The sequence below is a fragment of the Larus michahellis genome, chromosome 5, assembly GCF_964199755.1.
Source record: "Larus michahellis chromosome 5, bLarMic1.1, whole genome shotgun sequence".
NCBI classification, from domain to species: domain Eukaryota; kingdom Metazoa; phylum Chordata; class Aves; order Charadriiformes; family Laridae; genus Larus; species Larus michahellis.
The window spans coordinates 23021326-23037684 of NC_133900.1; the positions used below are offsets into that span (position 1 = coordinate 23021326).

Consider the following 16359-nt stretch of genomic DNA (forward strand, 5'->3'; position numbering starts at 1 on the left):
TTCAGTAGGAAATCGACTGTTCCTCTGCACAGCCAATGCATGGAAACCAGCTGTGTGCTGTTTGGGTAACTTCACAAAGTGAAGCATGTCATTGTGCCTGTACAAGGTTGTGTGTTGTTAAAAACAGGCCAACAAAGAAGTTTCTCAAAACAATTTCAGTTTGAGAAAATTGTAAACAGTTTGGGAGGGAAGAAAATTTGGTCCTGAAGCTTTAAAATTTGCCTCACTAATATTGTTTTTGAAAATAATTTTAAGAACCATGTCTTGGCTTTCACCTTGCAGGTGAGAGAGGTAGGATTTCAAGGTTCAAGCAGTTTTTGAAAAGTGAAAAAGTGACTACAGACATCTTAGAAAAAAATCACTGCTCCCTGTTCTTACTGTAGATGCTTGATAAATGCATCTGCCGAAACTATGCTCAAGTTGAAGTCTTTAAATGGGGCAAACTTGATCCAACAGGGATTGTTCAGGAGCTAGCACAACGGTTAGGCTGTTAAAACAGTCCAAAAGCTGCTCTAAGCCATGCCTTGAAGTCCACAACCCCAAACAAGTGTATTTTACAAACAAGTAAACATCTGTACCTCACACTCTTACCCACCTAGTCCTCCCACAACCACAGTTGGAAAGGAGTTGCTCTAAAAACTGAGGAAATTCCCAAGGAAGTAGATAAGATGGTGTCCCTTTTCTTTTTTAATATATAGTGCGGTACAGGGAACTGATGATGAGACACCTTAAACTCAGCTTCACCAAATTTGTGTGGTTTTGCCCTCTCTCTCAGCCATCTTCCACAGATAGGCAATTACCTGTCCCATCACTCAGTAATCTCGTGTAATCTGAAGTAGTACCAGTACCTCTTGCGTACTGGTAAAGGCTATATAACACTCAGCAGTTACGGCAGAGGGACAGCAAACCTTTCCCGTTACAAACTTGACTTGTTTGTCCTTGGCTTGCAGGGACGTTAATTCTTCACCAAGTGGTGTTAAGCCCCATAAATAGCAATTTGAAACAATCTATTTATGAAGGACTCAAAAAAACTGGATTATTCTACATAGCAGCAGGTCAGGTGAAAGTAAGTTTTGGAAAAAACAAAGCCTTCACTTACGAAAGAGCGCCGCTGCTGTCGGTAGTGGAAGTTTTCAGTTGCAAAGCCGGCAGAGGGCAGCGTAGAAGCTGAAGACAGGCTTGGATTTTTTCAATGGACATGTTGGAGCATGTTTTCCTGAGGTATGAAGACCTCACCATTAAAATATGTGGCATTAAACTCAAGTAAGATAATGCATTCTCCTAGCAAAAGCACTGTGTTACTCCTTACAGTTATAACTTGCATGCTTGAGGAAATATGACTAACTGAAAGGGGATTTTTCTGAAGTAGGGTTTGCATAGCTGAAAATGCTATTTAAAAGACAATCATCTAATAGATGTGTTGTGATGGTTATCAGGAAGGACGTAATATAAGAAAAATCATAACTTTGAAAAAAAAACTCAAAAAAAAACCCTCAAAAATGCACTGTTAAAACAGTACTTTGAGATAAACACTTCGCACTCCGCAAGTAGGAAAAAAACTTTGAGAAAAGAGAAAGTTTCATGAATGCAGGTAAATGGATTTCATAATTTATTGCACAGGTTTAAAAATTGCACAACATACAACGTTTGTATTCTTTGCTACCACTTTTCAAACCTGTACATTTTATTCATTATTGGGACTTTCTTTAAAAGAGGTGAAGTCTTAAGGCAGGCATTTGTGCAGGTAAACAAACAGATTTCTGTGTGTGAAATAATGACAGCAATATTATTTTTTTTCCTCTGTTCCACTCAATCTTAGTGGATCTGGAACAGATTTCAAGAATACACTAAGCAGCGTGGATACCATCTGGCATATGGTTATTCCATTATCTCTTTCTGCTTCCGGAGAGTAGTGAAAGGGCTTTGTTCTATTTTTAATTAATTTTATTGTAATACTAAATTATTTCAATACATGCATTTATATTGTGTGTATGTGCCAAACCCTAGGCATTTTTCTTTCTTGCATAAAAAACTGTGGTTTAGGAAGTTTCTACCGTAAAGAAAAAAGCACATCTGCTGATGAGAGTCTTCATCTCAAAGCTGTGGCTAATCAGTTAAATACAGGACTTAGTCCCTTGAGCATCCTGCAAATAAAAAGTGCTTTGCCAGCCTGCAGGAAGCCAGCACAGGGAGCAGACAGCAGGTAGCAAGCCCGCGTTGCCAAGTAGACCAGCAGCTGGTTTTTGTCCTGTCTGGAGTTTCCCACACAGTCAAGGCTGCGGAGCCTGGGCTGGTGCCTCGGCATCACCCAGCCAGGCGATGACAAAGGTGTGAATAAGCAAGGTCAGGTCATATTTTGCCAGACTAGATCAGGGTCGCCAAGCAGAGAGAGTAGCAAACGTTACTCATTGGGCTTGGCCATTATTATTTAGAAATAGTGGAATATGTGATGTGTCTTCCAACTCACTGCATCCGTTTGTAGGCGGCAGGATTTTCCAAATATGTCAGGGCATGGAAGAGCTTCTGTTGTACAAAGTGATTAAGATGTTTTTGAAAAGCATTTCCAAAATTCTCCACCTCCTAGGAGGAAGCGGTCTGCCATCCAGAAAGTGACGTTTTTGTAAATATGCCACATAACAATGGCATAGGAAGACAAGTTGAAGAAGGAAAGTAAAAGGAGAGGAAGAAAAGTAAAAGTCATTCTCTTCTTCCTCACGTGTTGTATGAGCATTTACAACACAGCTGTTATTTTCATTGCTACCTACCTTAATCTAGTTGCTGAAACAAAGTCACTGGAGCTGAAGAGAGAGCAGGGTCTCCACAGGCTTCTCCTGTTACTTAAGGAAATGTGTAAAATGAGCAGCTGCATAAATGGCAAACTGCACAGGAACGTGGAGTTAGATAGGTTATGGTGGTCCAAGGAGTCACAGGTGATTTAGAAGCAGTTCCCAAGTTGTTTACAAAGTAATACCTATTCCCGTCTGCTGATGTTTACAATGCAAGCAGTCGTGTGTGTGCTCATTACGTGGATGACAAGTGCTTTTCAACTCTGAACATCTTTTCATACATGTTTACATCAGTCATAAATAAAACAGGTAGACTGAAGATATTTTTCCAATTACTCATTGTCTGGAGTTGTCGAAGGGATTATTTTTTTATTATTATTAAATAATTTTCTTACCTGTTTCCCCAAAGAGAACATTCAAAACAAAGCAGTGTTGTAATAGCAATTACTTGGTTAGGTTACAAGTGTAAACCTTTCCAGAAGGTCATCCTGGCGCTAGATGATTTAAAGCTCCAGGTACCACATTTGTAGTAAGAGGGACAGTTTTTAGAGCCTGCAGCCAAGCTCTCATCTCACTGATAGGAACCAGGTGTGGCCCAGCAGAGGGACTTCTGAGTTGCACTTGGGAAAATGAGACCAGACAGCAAATCCCAGTAGTGTTTTTCCTTTCTTCTTGCTTTGGATTTAGGTATCACCTAGCAGAGGTTCTGGACATCTCACAGAGAATTTCACTGCCAAAAATTACATTCACAGGCATCGATTGCTGGGGAACAAAGAAGAGACCGTTCTTTCTGTTTGATTCAAACTGCAGTTCCCTGGCTTCAGCAGTCCTTGGTCTCAGCAAACCATTTGGCTGAAGAATGTGTTTTCTAGAAAATAATCTCTGTAATCACAGCAGGCATCAAAGTTGCTCCTGCTTTCCTTATGTTCCCTCTTTTAATCGGTGCAATACTTGAACCTGGGCACTGATAAATATGTGCAGGAGGAATGAAATCATAAAGTCAGAAGCCATGGGGACGCAGGTATGTGACTACCCTCTTAAAGCACGTCCTTTGACATATCTTGAAAGAAGATTGGTATTTCATCCTTTAAATGTTCCTCCTACGCATAAGTCTGCCTTACATTATTAAAAAACAGAGGATGTTTTGAGCTGGACACTCATTCCTTAATAATTCCCTTCTGTGGAAGTATGTCCCCATAGCATTTTAAATGTGTCTGTCATCACAGATCTGTCCATAGACTCTTCCTCCTGCTGTAAAATGATATAAGCATTTTTTTATTGTTACCTACTAGTTTGAAACCCATGCACAACTGATGTGGAAAAGAGCCTGGTAAGATATACCACATTCTGCTCGCCACAGCGCACTTTAAAATCTGAGAAAAATACCTGTTTAAAGGGAAGACGTTTTGAAAGTATGACCAGTGAGTGTGACGTGATGATTACACATGAAAGCACTTGGGTTTTAAAAACTAGGAAAACTTGTAATTGTGGGAGAAAGTCATGGGCTGAGTATGAGGACACAAGGAAAAGCTGAACTTTCAGTAAAAAAAAATTTAGCTGGATGTATGAATCAAGTGAAAGTGTCACTTTCCACTTGGAAGCAATGCTTTTTTGATTAACAAATTGACTCAGATTACTGTGCAGTTCCTATCATGAGTTGTTAGCTGGGTAGTACAGTAGGAGTTTATAGTCAACCAGTTGAACATTATCAGTATAGTCAGCCCAGTGACTACTAAACTTTGTGTTTAGGCAGGAGTTTTGTCATGAATTTCACTGGAGAAGGGTTCTCGCCCATCACGGCTGCTTGGCCAGAGTCACTGGAAAAATTTCTGTTACTTAAGATTAGAGTCATGTCTCTGCTGAAGCAAGCGACTTACTTTGCTAGATTATTTGGAAGATGTCTTGATCTTGCATTCTTTAGTTGTGATAATATTAACACAAGCAAACTATTCATTTCTTGTCTGATCTGGAACTTAAATGTGGGAAGTATTTATCTTGGTACTGCTAACTTTGACTTTTTATACAGGATACTTAACCTTTTTTTCATACCTCATTGTGTATCAGTTTTCCACCAACAGACCACTTTCTGTGATTCATCCAGGCAAACCTTGCTAACTGTAAACCGAGTATCATTAGGGGTTTGTCCTGCTTTATCAAAACATGTTAAATTATGGTTGTTAAGATTGAATGTAGGTGCCCAACACTTAATCTTTTTCAATATTATCTCTCTACTAGGTGCTGTTCTAGATGAAAGCAGGGGAAGAGTGTTGGTCGTACAAGACAGAAATAAGGTAAGTTTGTTATAGGATTACAAAATAGGGACGTTAATTTAGATACACCTACTCTATAGTATAAAAACAGAGATGTTCTTCTTTTCATTCCAATCCAAAATTGTGATAGTTAATTTGTGTGTGTGTTGGAACACATCTATCAGCAGATTGCTGTATTGCATTTCAAGGGGAAAAAAAATAGACTTTGAAAATCAACAGCTTTGTTAATTATTTGAATCAGTATCCTTTTTGCTTTGAGTTTTCTGTTTCCTCCTGACCCAAGTAGCCCTGAACTTGTGTTTGGATCCGTGCAGACCTCTGGAAAACCCCCTGTGGCTCAAAGCAGATTTCAGAAGGAGTCTGATTTTATTTGGTTTCAAAAATTCCAGGCACGTCTGTGGCTTTAAATAAGCAGTAACATGGTTGGCCCTGACCTGGAGACCACCTTTGTACAGCAGGTGTAAAAGATCATTAATTTCTCACAAACTGAAGTGCTTGACCTCGCTATGGAGAATGCCAGACCAGGCAGTGTTAATGCGGTGATGGTGGGTCGTGTGATGTGGCTTGAGGTAACCAAGTGTCCATCACCGTAACGGCTTCCAGCTGCTGTTGGGCCAACCTGGGTTTAATATAGCAAGTGCAGAACGCTGACAGGCTCACTAGCAGTTGCCTGTGCTATTCCATTTAAAATATACTTAGCTTTCATTTGCAAATTAAGTAAGAGTGCCTCTAGTACAGTGAGATTGACTGCAGTTTTAACATGGAAACAATCAAAACTTGGGTACACTAACTGAAGTATACTTGGATGCATCATTTTCATTTTCTGTAGTTAAAAACTGTGCCAGAACCTCCCTGGCTACATTTTTCTATCTTTCCTGAAATAGCTACTAAGTGATTTCTTCTCAGGACCCAAAACATCAGTTCATTAGTAACTACAACACAGTTAATGAAAGGGTGCTTTCATAGGCAGGTTCAATCATACTTGTTGAATTTGTAACACAAGAGTTCAAAGGAAGAGAAACACCCTTTTCTTGTTTCCTGTACACTATTAGTTTTATATTTTTACTTACCATAAAGTAAAATTTCAAGGACTTTTCTACGGCAGGACCTTCAGGCTTACATTCAGTAATTACCAATTAAAGCATAAATCCAGCGTGCAAGCTATAGGCTCCAGAAGTGGTTCCGGTTCTAGCGAGTCTCCAGGAACAGAACAGCACATTGTAAACTTTAGAAACGCTACCTTTATTTTTCCTTTTAGGCACACAGAAATTATAAAACCGAATGCTTACCTTTTAGTAAATATCCTTAACAGATCTCAAAGAGTGAAAACGGAAATTGCACATTCTGCATATTTTGAAGGAAATAGTAGTTTCCTAAGCCCAGGAGGCTTAAGGTTTAACTTCTTAACACTGTGGTTTTGTTGAAGCTCGCCCACAGCTATTTTAAGTGTGGATATCGCTATCCAGTTTTACAGTGAGATGTCAGATGCTCTATGGAGGTTGTAGGTCCAGTTCCATACTCGCCAGACGTTACCTCCTTAGCCTCTGGCCCCAAAACACAAGGGGACCAGCCTGGCACCACTCTTCCCTCTAGCTCATTCCAAAAACCGGGATGGGTATATTCCAGGTCAATGATTTCAGCTCACCTTTCCTGAACAAAGCTGACACCTAGCACAATGAGGGAGGGAGGTGAAAGGGGAAAAAATGATTGTTTCTGACTCTCCTCTTTACAGCTCTCCTGTAGTGAGTGGATAAAACAAAGTATAAAAACCTGAAGTACATGAATACCCACACGTTTCTTGTGCAGTGAACAAAGGAAATACTCAGTGCAAGCAAATGGGCTCAGACAGTGTCTGTTTCCCACTGTCAGTTCCACTACTCCCGTCCCTTCTCCTTCCCCACGAAATGAACAATTTCCCTGAAATGGTAACTTCTAATACAAATGATGTTCTGAAAGCTTAAAAAAATAAATTTAAGCATCTAGTGGAATTTTAAGAGCTGTTTGGGTATAATCATGAAAGGACAATTCCATAGCGCACAAAGAACAATTTCCAGGAACTGAAAGCAAATCTGAAAGCCAACAGACAAATGTATGTATTTTCCATCTGCACTATTTTTAATCTATTACTTTAAATTCCCATCCAAGCCATTTAAGAGTGCCCAGAAAAAAAAAAAAAAAAAAAAACACACATTTTCCAGGGTAGTTGGTGGGGTTTCAAATCACTGGAAAGCACACAACTTCCCTTTCTGTGCTGCCTGTACAAGAAAAGCTACCTCTTTTTTTTCCCCAGAGTGTACCTTTTTACTATGTTAATTTCTAGTTGAAGGTTAACTTCTTCCAACATAAACTTTTAATAAGGAAAGAAATAAAAAGAATAGTACATAGGTGTAAAGGTAAAGCCTACAAATCTTATGCGTTTTGCAAGAGGGATAGGAACTGGGACTCCTTTAGCAGTATCAATAACAGCACCAAGTCTGCAATTCACATTCTGTTTTTAAGTACTGAACTTTATTGCAATTCAATAAATGCTTCTATATATAAATGACACACAAGGCCTCAGTTTTTGTATTCCATGAAAACAAACAACAAGTTACACTAAATGGTTATTACAGACACACAAAGTCATCTTAAAGCCAGTGCAGTATAGAACAGTACTACAATCATAATACCTGTTTGTAAGATTAAATATATATACATTTTTTAAAAGCCAAAACCATGGAAGTGGAATACATTAGTGATTAAATACAAGATTATATAGTCTATAGCAGCTTTTTTTAATATTCAACTACTCTTATCTAGCAGCAATGTTGTCTAATGACAGTTAGACAGTTTGTATTTTCAATCAGTAGATGTTTTGTTCCAATATTTCATAGATTGTAGATATCTGATCACCACATTAGCAAGAACAAAGAAGTTCCTACTTAAAGCCTTACTGATGTTTGTAAGAGTAATTACAATACTGCATACTGCAACTTGAACAAAAAAAAGTCACGTGTTAATTGTCTCCTTCATATTAGAGAGTACAAAACAGGCCACCTACTTCATTAATATTTTTTTCCTCCAGTACAGACTCTAAATGCGTGGAAATTTCCAGGAGGTCTGGCTAATCCAGGCGAAGACATTGGTAAGTCCTAGGATAGCAGGTCAGACGTCAACAGAATTAGAATTATAAAGACATTAACAGTACTGAAATACATCGTGACCCACATCACTCCTATGACTAATCGCTTCTTTGAATTGATGGTGAATAGATGAAGTGACACGATCCCATGACTTTAATGGTAATGGGGTAACACAATGTTCAGGGCAGAGAAGCTTTGTATTTATAACATTTACCCTTTTCCACAATTTCTCTTAAATGAGTGCTTGAAGCCAGCGTATTTTTTGTAGGCTTGCTGGATATGCTGTAATATGAGCCAAAAGTGCAGAGGATTAAGGTAATCAGAATGTAACCCAAATAAAACTGAAGTGGCAAGCTCAGTGGTGTACCGAGCAAAAATTTCCAACTCTCCATTTTTACATGCAGAACAGAAATAAATACACTTGCTTCCTTCCGCCCTTAGTCTAAACAATCAAATGAACAAGAGCTCTTTGGCACAGGACCAGCATTAAGTGCAGCGCCCGAGTCGTGGGCACCTACTTTCAACCAGAGGCGTAAGGCACTTCTGTATTAAAAACTAATGCTGATTTGAGGAAACACGTCATCTCTACCCAGCGCAGGACAGGTGACGGTGAACACTGCTGCGGTGATGTTCAGAGGTGAATGAACAAGGGTGTTTATGAACAGATAGAAAATCGTGCTTTTTTTCCTTGTATTTCACCCTTTAAAATTATGATCCACAGACTAGTTAATTCTTAAGTTACACTGCAGTTACCAGGTAGGGTCTTGTTTTCAAAAGTTACATTTGCTCACATTAATTTAGCCCCACATCAATATTCAGATATGAATACATACTTCCAGTAACTCAAAAATGCAGAACTCGGAAATGTTGCCTAGAGCAGTGCAGCAGCTCTGCTACACTGGGTGTCGAGCCCAGGTTTCCTGCCTGTTTCATACCTTAGAAATATCTACTATTTTTAGCAGTCTTCCTACAGCAACGTGTGGAGGGCTTGTATTCCAGTTCATTATTTAAATTCACGGAGAAAGTTTCTGTTTAGTGAGATATGGCTGAGTTGTAGTTTTCATAACTCATGAGTCAATTTTAAGTCTTTTTGTCAAACACGGTGAGAGAAATCAAAATTATTTGCTTAACAATGCAAATACATATAGTGAAATGGACTCGTGTTTTCAGAAGAATCCCAGATACCGTGTTTGTTGTCTAGCCAGGCTCCTTTTCACGTCTAGGAGATACCAGAGGGATTTCTGTACTGAGGGGGAAGGAGGAGCAGCGCTGGCGACAGCTTGCCCAGAGAACACGGACTAAGCCAGTGGCCAGCCCTCAAATAAGAGGTGAGATGGTGGCTGGAGCCTGGATGTAGGTGTTGAAAAACACCTGGGAGGAAACAAGTCTCTTGCAGCTCCCCTCCTGCCACTACTAAACTATATAAGAATAAAAGTTACGATTCTCTCCATCACATCTTAATATTACAAGAAGATATAAATTAGTGAAGCATAAAATATAATAGAGATTAATTTTACTTTTTTCATCCTTACATAAAACCTTGTAAACTCACAGTCGTTCAAGGGACTACATCTCAATTCACAATTGCAAATTGCGATTACAATACTTGAAGATCCTATGATTATATGAAGTGCCAAAATATACGGCTGCTTATTTTAATGAGTACAAACTGACTCACGCAAGTAATTTGAATAGTTTCATAATGCAAATTAAGCAAAGTGCACACATTTTTGTATCTGAATATTTCTGAAACTCAAGCCCTAGTGTTTCTTCTAGTTTAACTGTCATTATATATTTATAGATATATACACATATAAATAAAAGGGAAACAGAAAAAGGCACTTACGTAAAAGAGAAGCTCAAAGCTTAAATGAAATCCCTAATTATGTAATTTTTCTTCCCATAGCCTGCCTCAGTGTTCCTCATGATCTCAGATGTTTACCCTCTTCAACCACTTTTGTGTAATGCAGCCCCTTCCTTGCCTGATGATAAAACCACTTGCCACAGGGAGTTTGCTTCACAACCACTGTTTTAAACCAGGGGACTGCAGAGGCCTCTCTGGTCAGCATAAAATGCAGCCTCTCCAAGAGCCACTAATGGTGAATGAGTGTCTTCCCCCATGCAGTAGCCTTTTATCTAATTAATACTTTAATAAAGTCACAAACATAAATGTTTGCGGGCAGCATGTATTAATGGGTCTCCAGTCCCACACAGACCTCAATACACTTGGCGTAAACTTCACACAGCTCGTTCCATTACAAGACGGAAGTTGAGCTGAGGCAGAAGTATGTGCAGAATTAGGGCCATCAGCGTACAGTTGTTTGGCCTCTGCCAGATAAATCGTTTTGTTTATATATTGCTAGCCACTGTATGTCCTGAAATTATTTCTAATATTTGAAACTACCCCTAAAATGTCTGTTTTGTTCACCTCTAACATGTCAAATACAAGCCTCCATAGGAAGGCAAATCTCTACAAGGTCTCGTAAAGTGTATTTTGCTTTTGCAAGTAAGCCAACACACTCATTTTGTACTGAAAATGAACTAACAGAAGCAGGTAACACTACAAAACAGCTGTATGCGTTTACCACTCAAACAAGACACAACTATGAGTTTACATAGATCTGGAAAAAGCTAGCGTTTTACCTACCAGTAGGATTTGACTTGACTACAATGAAACTGCAGAATTTGGGGAAATAAGAGGAGTATCAAAAAATCTCATTGGGCTCCTCAATTTAAAAGTTACTATTCAAGAGAAAAACCTGTTTTGAAGAGTACTGGATACATAGGCAATTCTCTGGCTGTAATCGCAGTACACAGACCCCCTCGCCCCGTGAGGTTACGGCTAGGGTAACACATCGCTGCGGCTGATGCACACAAATGTGCACGTGCAGCATGGATGCAGCATGTTTTCTGCAAGAACAGGCTACATGCTGTCCTGGTACTATGCCATGTCTCAAATGTCACTAGACACTTAAGATGCATTCTGAAGAGGACTTGGTGCCAACTTTCACTTTCTAGTTTTATCCATTTTGTTCCACCTTGTGGCAAAGTGCAATAAAACGTAGCGATTTGATCGAGTGACCTGACGTACGTACAGGTGTTCAGCTGCGCGAGGTCTGAACCTGAAGCTGGGCAGAGGCAAGGAGAGAGACGGGGCTGAGACTGAAAGTACTGAGAAGAGGGGGCACTGCTGTCTTGGATTAAGAGATCAGTGGAGCCAGCGACCATCAGAATGTCTGTTTCAAAACCGCAGCCCGTACAGTATTACTGAAAGTTCCTCAATTTCATCGTTTAGTAAGATACACGCAAGCGAGACACATAGCAATTAGTCTTGTTTGGGGACCAAAAAATCAGCTTATCCTCGTGTCAAAACAAACAGGCTTATTCTGAAAAGCTTATGAAGCAGAACAGAGAAGGCTTTGAGTTAGAAATTTTCCACGATCAAAAGGTTGAGAGAGCGTTAAGCTATTCCTCTATGTATTGTAAGGATTGCTCTTTTCACCTAGGAGACACAGCAGTTCGAGAGGTTTTCGAAGAGACTGGCATCAAGTCAGAGTTCAAGTCCATCCTAAGCATAAGACAGCAACACAAACACCCCGGAGCCTTCGGGAAGTCGGACATGTACATCATCTGTCGCCTGCAGCCCTCCTCTTTCAGCATCAGCTTCTGCCAGCAGGAGTGCCTGAGGTGTGAGTGGATGGACCTCCAGGAGCTTGCTAGGACAAAAGACGCTACTCCCATCACCAGCAACGTAGCTAAACTCTTGCTTTACGGGTACCGGGAAGGGTTTGATAAGATCGATTTAACCATGAGAGAGTTTCCAGCTGTCTACACAGGCCGCTTCTACAAACTGTACCACAGGGAGCTGCCTGAGTCCTACAGAAACATTACATGATAGCAATAATTTCACATTTCATTATATTAATAATTTAGAATTATTATTTTAGTGTTATTTAGACCATATTAAAATTATCCATGGAATTCTTTTTAGGTAATTGCTAGAAAGTAATTATTTGTTCTCTAATAAGCTATAGAGATATAAATTATTTTTAAAGGTAAATATTGCTGTAAGTGTGCATCAGATTTGTTTACTCTGTACAGCAAACATAAGGTAAATAAAATAGCTCTACATAGATATCTAGCAGAAAACAGAAGTGTTATTGATCCTGAAAATATATTTTCCAAGTAATTTTACCTCCGCACACACTGGCACAACAGGTTTAAAGAGCAACATAAAGACAGGATGAAACATTCATGTTTTAATCTGGTATCTGCAAAAGTAGTTAATATCAGCAAATCACCGCTTATATTTTTGCTACTTCAGAGAGGAGTAGGAAACTCGACGTCTTTAGTGTAGCGTGGCGTATGTGCTCGGAATCTGACGTGGAAATCAGCTTTTAGCAGACATGGGAAGAAAAAGGATAGCTTTCTGTCCAGGTCCAGTCTTTGGTCCGGGTTTGTACTGTCCAGTTCTTTTCAGTGCCACGTACCAATCGGAGTATTTCCGCGATCGGTAAGTGTTATAGTTATTAGATTCCAAACGCTCAAAAAAGAAACATTCTTCTGTTGCACATTTCTAAAAGGGAAAAAGAAAAGGATGAATATCCCATCACAACAAATCAATTCTTCAGATTCATGGGACTAACTTACTGAGAACGTAAGCAAGCAATACATTTGGTTTTAAGAAATCCGCATTAAAGGTTTCACGTTTAAATAAAGAGTTATTGTTAAAATACAGGTTTTAATTATGATTCATTTATTGTATTTAACACAGACCAAGCAGATCCTCGTTTGTTTTGACTGTGTAGTTCCTTTGTTCTGATCTGGAACTCGGTCAGACAAACGAAGAACCCCATCCCTTGGCACTTACTGACAGATCCTGACTTCCAAGCTCAGCAGTTTTGCTATCTCATCCTAGCTTGTAATTTAGCCAAAAAGAAAAGCAGGATGTAAGAGAAAAGGGACTATTTCCCTTGCCTTCCTCAAACCAACCTTTTTATCAGGTAGAGAAATAGTACAGCATAGCCTTTGCCCATTCTTTTCTCGTTTTGAGGTTTAACTTCCCTAAAGCTAATTCAAGCCTGTATTTAGAGGGCTCTGAAACAGTGGCAAGCCTGCATCTCTCCAAGATTTTTTTAAAATCCAAAACTTTTAAAATAATTCTAAGAAAAGATCAGACCTAGCGAAGATTTCTATACCACACAGAGACCAAGCACACGCTACTAGTGTTTAGAAGTACATCTGCGGAATTATTCTGCTTCTGGAAGGAAGTCTTCAAAAACAACTCCACCTACATGGAATTAACCTACCTTTAAAAACATTCACACCTACAAATAAAAAAGGCGGTTCTTCACACAACAGGTAAAAGTTGAGCTGTGGAGCTTCTTACTACGGGAAGTTACAGTTTTCCCCCAGCTTACATGAATTCAAGTCACTTTTGGACAAGTTCATGGAAAAGAAATTCACTGAAATTTACTAAATAGGTAAAAACCATTCTTGGCTGAGAAGGCCCCACAGCTGAGACTGGTTGGAGGCTGGGAGACCTATTTGGAGAATTACTGTGTGTGTCTTTTCTTATACCCTGCATTTGATCACCATCCGATAGGAGAGGCTGAGCTCCATCTCACGCCCTCCGAAGGTAAGCCTGCCATTAACAAATGGAGTGTGATTTACTTCCTTCTGCACACGGCAGAAACCACCGCTCCCTTGGGGTGACCATACTGAAGAGAAAGTCTTCATTTTCACAGGATCCCATGGCTGTCGGGGACATCATGTCAGGTAGGCGTTAGTTTTTACAAGACTTCAACTCAAATTCTCCTGGATAGTTATTACTGCCTGGGCGACTTAAAACCAAGCTAATTTACCTATGACTAGTACTTACAGCTGTACATAGTCCACAGGCAGGAAACAGGTACATTTATTCACTTTCTGAATAAATTCCCGAATAAGTTCCTCTGCATCGAGAACATCAGAGGACGTACTAACAGCTTGAGACAAGATCTAATTCCATAGGAAGAGTGTGACTACGGGTGTTTGACTGCCTTTATTCCAAGGCAGGTTCTCAGCAGCAGAGCCCGTCAGCAGACAGCAGCGCTCTCACAGCGGCAAACCCACCTGCAGAACAACCGCTTGAAAGCAAGAGGATTTATTTTCTCAACTACAAAGATGGCAAAAGTTCAACACCGCAGGAACTTGCTTGACTGGGGGGGTGGGAGGGGCACTTTCATTTCACATACACCATCTGCCAGTCCATCAATTCAGTCATACTCATTTACCCAGAAAATTTTTGGGAATGCCAGCAAAGGAGAAAAGCTAGTCATCAGACAGAAAGCACGTAAATGTGAAGGAATTCACAGGGAATGTGAAGCAGTTCAAATGCAGCCTGGAATAAAGTGATCCGTCTCTGAACAGGTCTTCAAATAGAAGGTTTTTTTCCTCCAACCATTTTCAGATAGAAATTTTAGGTTCTACGGAAAATAATTTATAAGAGAAAACCCATATGCAATTTCTCATTTCTATAACTCACTAATATTTTTACATCTCAAATAGCAGAAATCAAATTAACAGTTTTCGTATGATTTGTATTTTAAATAGTCTTTCTCAAGATAAATCATATTTTAATGCTTTTCATTCCAGCAATGTGAAAACAGATGCATTAATCATCTCAAGGCACAGATCCAGCCTGAAATGGATTACAGTAGCCTTAAGAGGGCACAGAAACTGGACTTTAAAAAGAAGGATTTAAGAACAAAAACAAACTTAAAGCAGAGTTTAGGCAAGTTCAGCCCAATTGCCCAAGCAGTAAATTCTGGCAGAGACCACAGCAGCCGGCTCAGGCCTCACCTGCGCCTCCTACCCGAAGCGGCAGCACCTCTGGACGCGCTGAGAGAGGTTTAAAAAGTAAAACCGATTAAACTGCTGAAATAGATTTTCAGGCAATTTATGGGCGTTATGAAAAAAAAAAAGGGTGAAAAAATAAAAAGAAAAAAGATTTTTGTTTGGTTTTTTACATTTATGAAGATATTTTGAAAGGTGCCATGTGATTCGCTGTGGACACTCAAGTTCTTATTTCTCCACAAAGCATACGTGATACCAGCGCTCTCCTACAGCACATTGCCAATGTAAATATTTTGACATAAAAGTGAACATTTAGGTGACAAATGATAGTTCAGGCTTTGTGAACTCTGCATTCCTGAATGGCTGCCAAGTGCCAAAGGTGACATTTCGGAAGCCAGACAGCTGTCCGGTGGAGTGGGATGCTCGCCACCACGCTGTGACCCTCAGGCCCTGGAAAAACCCTGGATGCCAATGGGGTTTTTTCATCAAATAACTCAAATCTACAGCCCTTCATGAAAAGGATAAAGAAAGGGGAAACACTTGAGAAGTGTGTGACTAAATAAAACACTGACTGCAGGAGTTTTTGCTGTTTGCAATGTTGGTTGTAGCCGTGCTGGTACCACGCTCTGCTGTGTGCCACCGCTTACAGTACCCAAACCGCAATGACCACCAAAATCCTCCGGGTGATTCACCCAGGGCAGATTAATTAACCAAGAGAGGCAGCAAATTCCTGCAACAAAGTTATTCTTGCCTTATTTGCGTGGCCAAATGCCACCCGCTGATTGACTTCTCAGTGCAAACTGCATCTTCCTTAGTATCACATTATGCCAACTAACTACTTTGGACATTTTGGACTCAGATTAGGAATTAAAATCCCTCAAATTTGTTCATTCTCAAAACCGAAACCAGAGGGTTAACCTGTAACTACCACAGCGGTTGGAGTTTGACCTGAGAAAGGCGATGATCCTATTTAGCCTCATCTAACTATGAAAGGGCCAGCAAATGAAGGTTATTCTCACAAATACTCTTGTACCATCATTTTAATCCATAACATCAAGAAGAGAAGCATTTCCCTTCAAGTCAAGTCCTTCAGTCTGGCAAAGCTTGTCCGGTCACAGCAAAACCACGGAAGGATGACAGACAGAACAAATAGGTCGTATCCTTAGTAACAAATTATTTCTTGCGAAATATAAAAGTTAGTCAAAAGCGCAATTCCTCCTTTCACGGGAAATGTTGAGAAAACTTCTTGAAATTAAATAATCAAAAGCATTTCATTCCATAAAGTGAAAATATTTCATTATTATAATTAAATGAAACTGCAAAGTCAAAAGGAAGTGAAATGTT

The 16359-nt window shown here is 39.7% G+C and overlaps 1 protein-coding gene and 1 long non-coding RNA gene across 2 annotated transcripts in view; one reads left to right on the forward strand and one right to left on the reverse strand.

Moving 5' to 3' along the window:
* The first annotated feature begins 1094 nt into the window (after nt 1–1094).
* LOC141743989 (uncharacterized) lies at nt 1095–11774 on the forward strand. Its single transcript, XR_012587302.1, has 4 exons — nt 1095–1221; nt 5022–5077; nt 8121–8180; nt 11685–11774. It is a non-coding gene; the product is annotated as an uncharacterized LOC141743989 (long non-coding RNA).
* Nucleotides 11775–12427: 653 nt separating this feature from the next.
* FGF2 (fibroblast growth factor 2) overlaps nt 12428–16359 on the reverse strand; it is a 28601-nt gene continuing 24669 nt past the window's right edge. Inside the window, exon 3 of the mRNA XM_074589103.1 lies at nt 12428–12754. Coding sequence (XP_074445204.1) covers nt 12569–12754 — 186 coding nt within the window. The 3' untranslated portion in view covers nt 12428–12568. The remainder of the gene's footprint in view (nt 12755–16359) is intronic.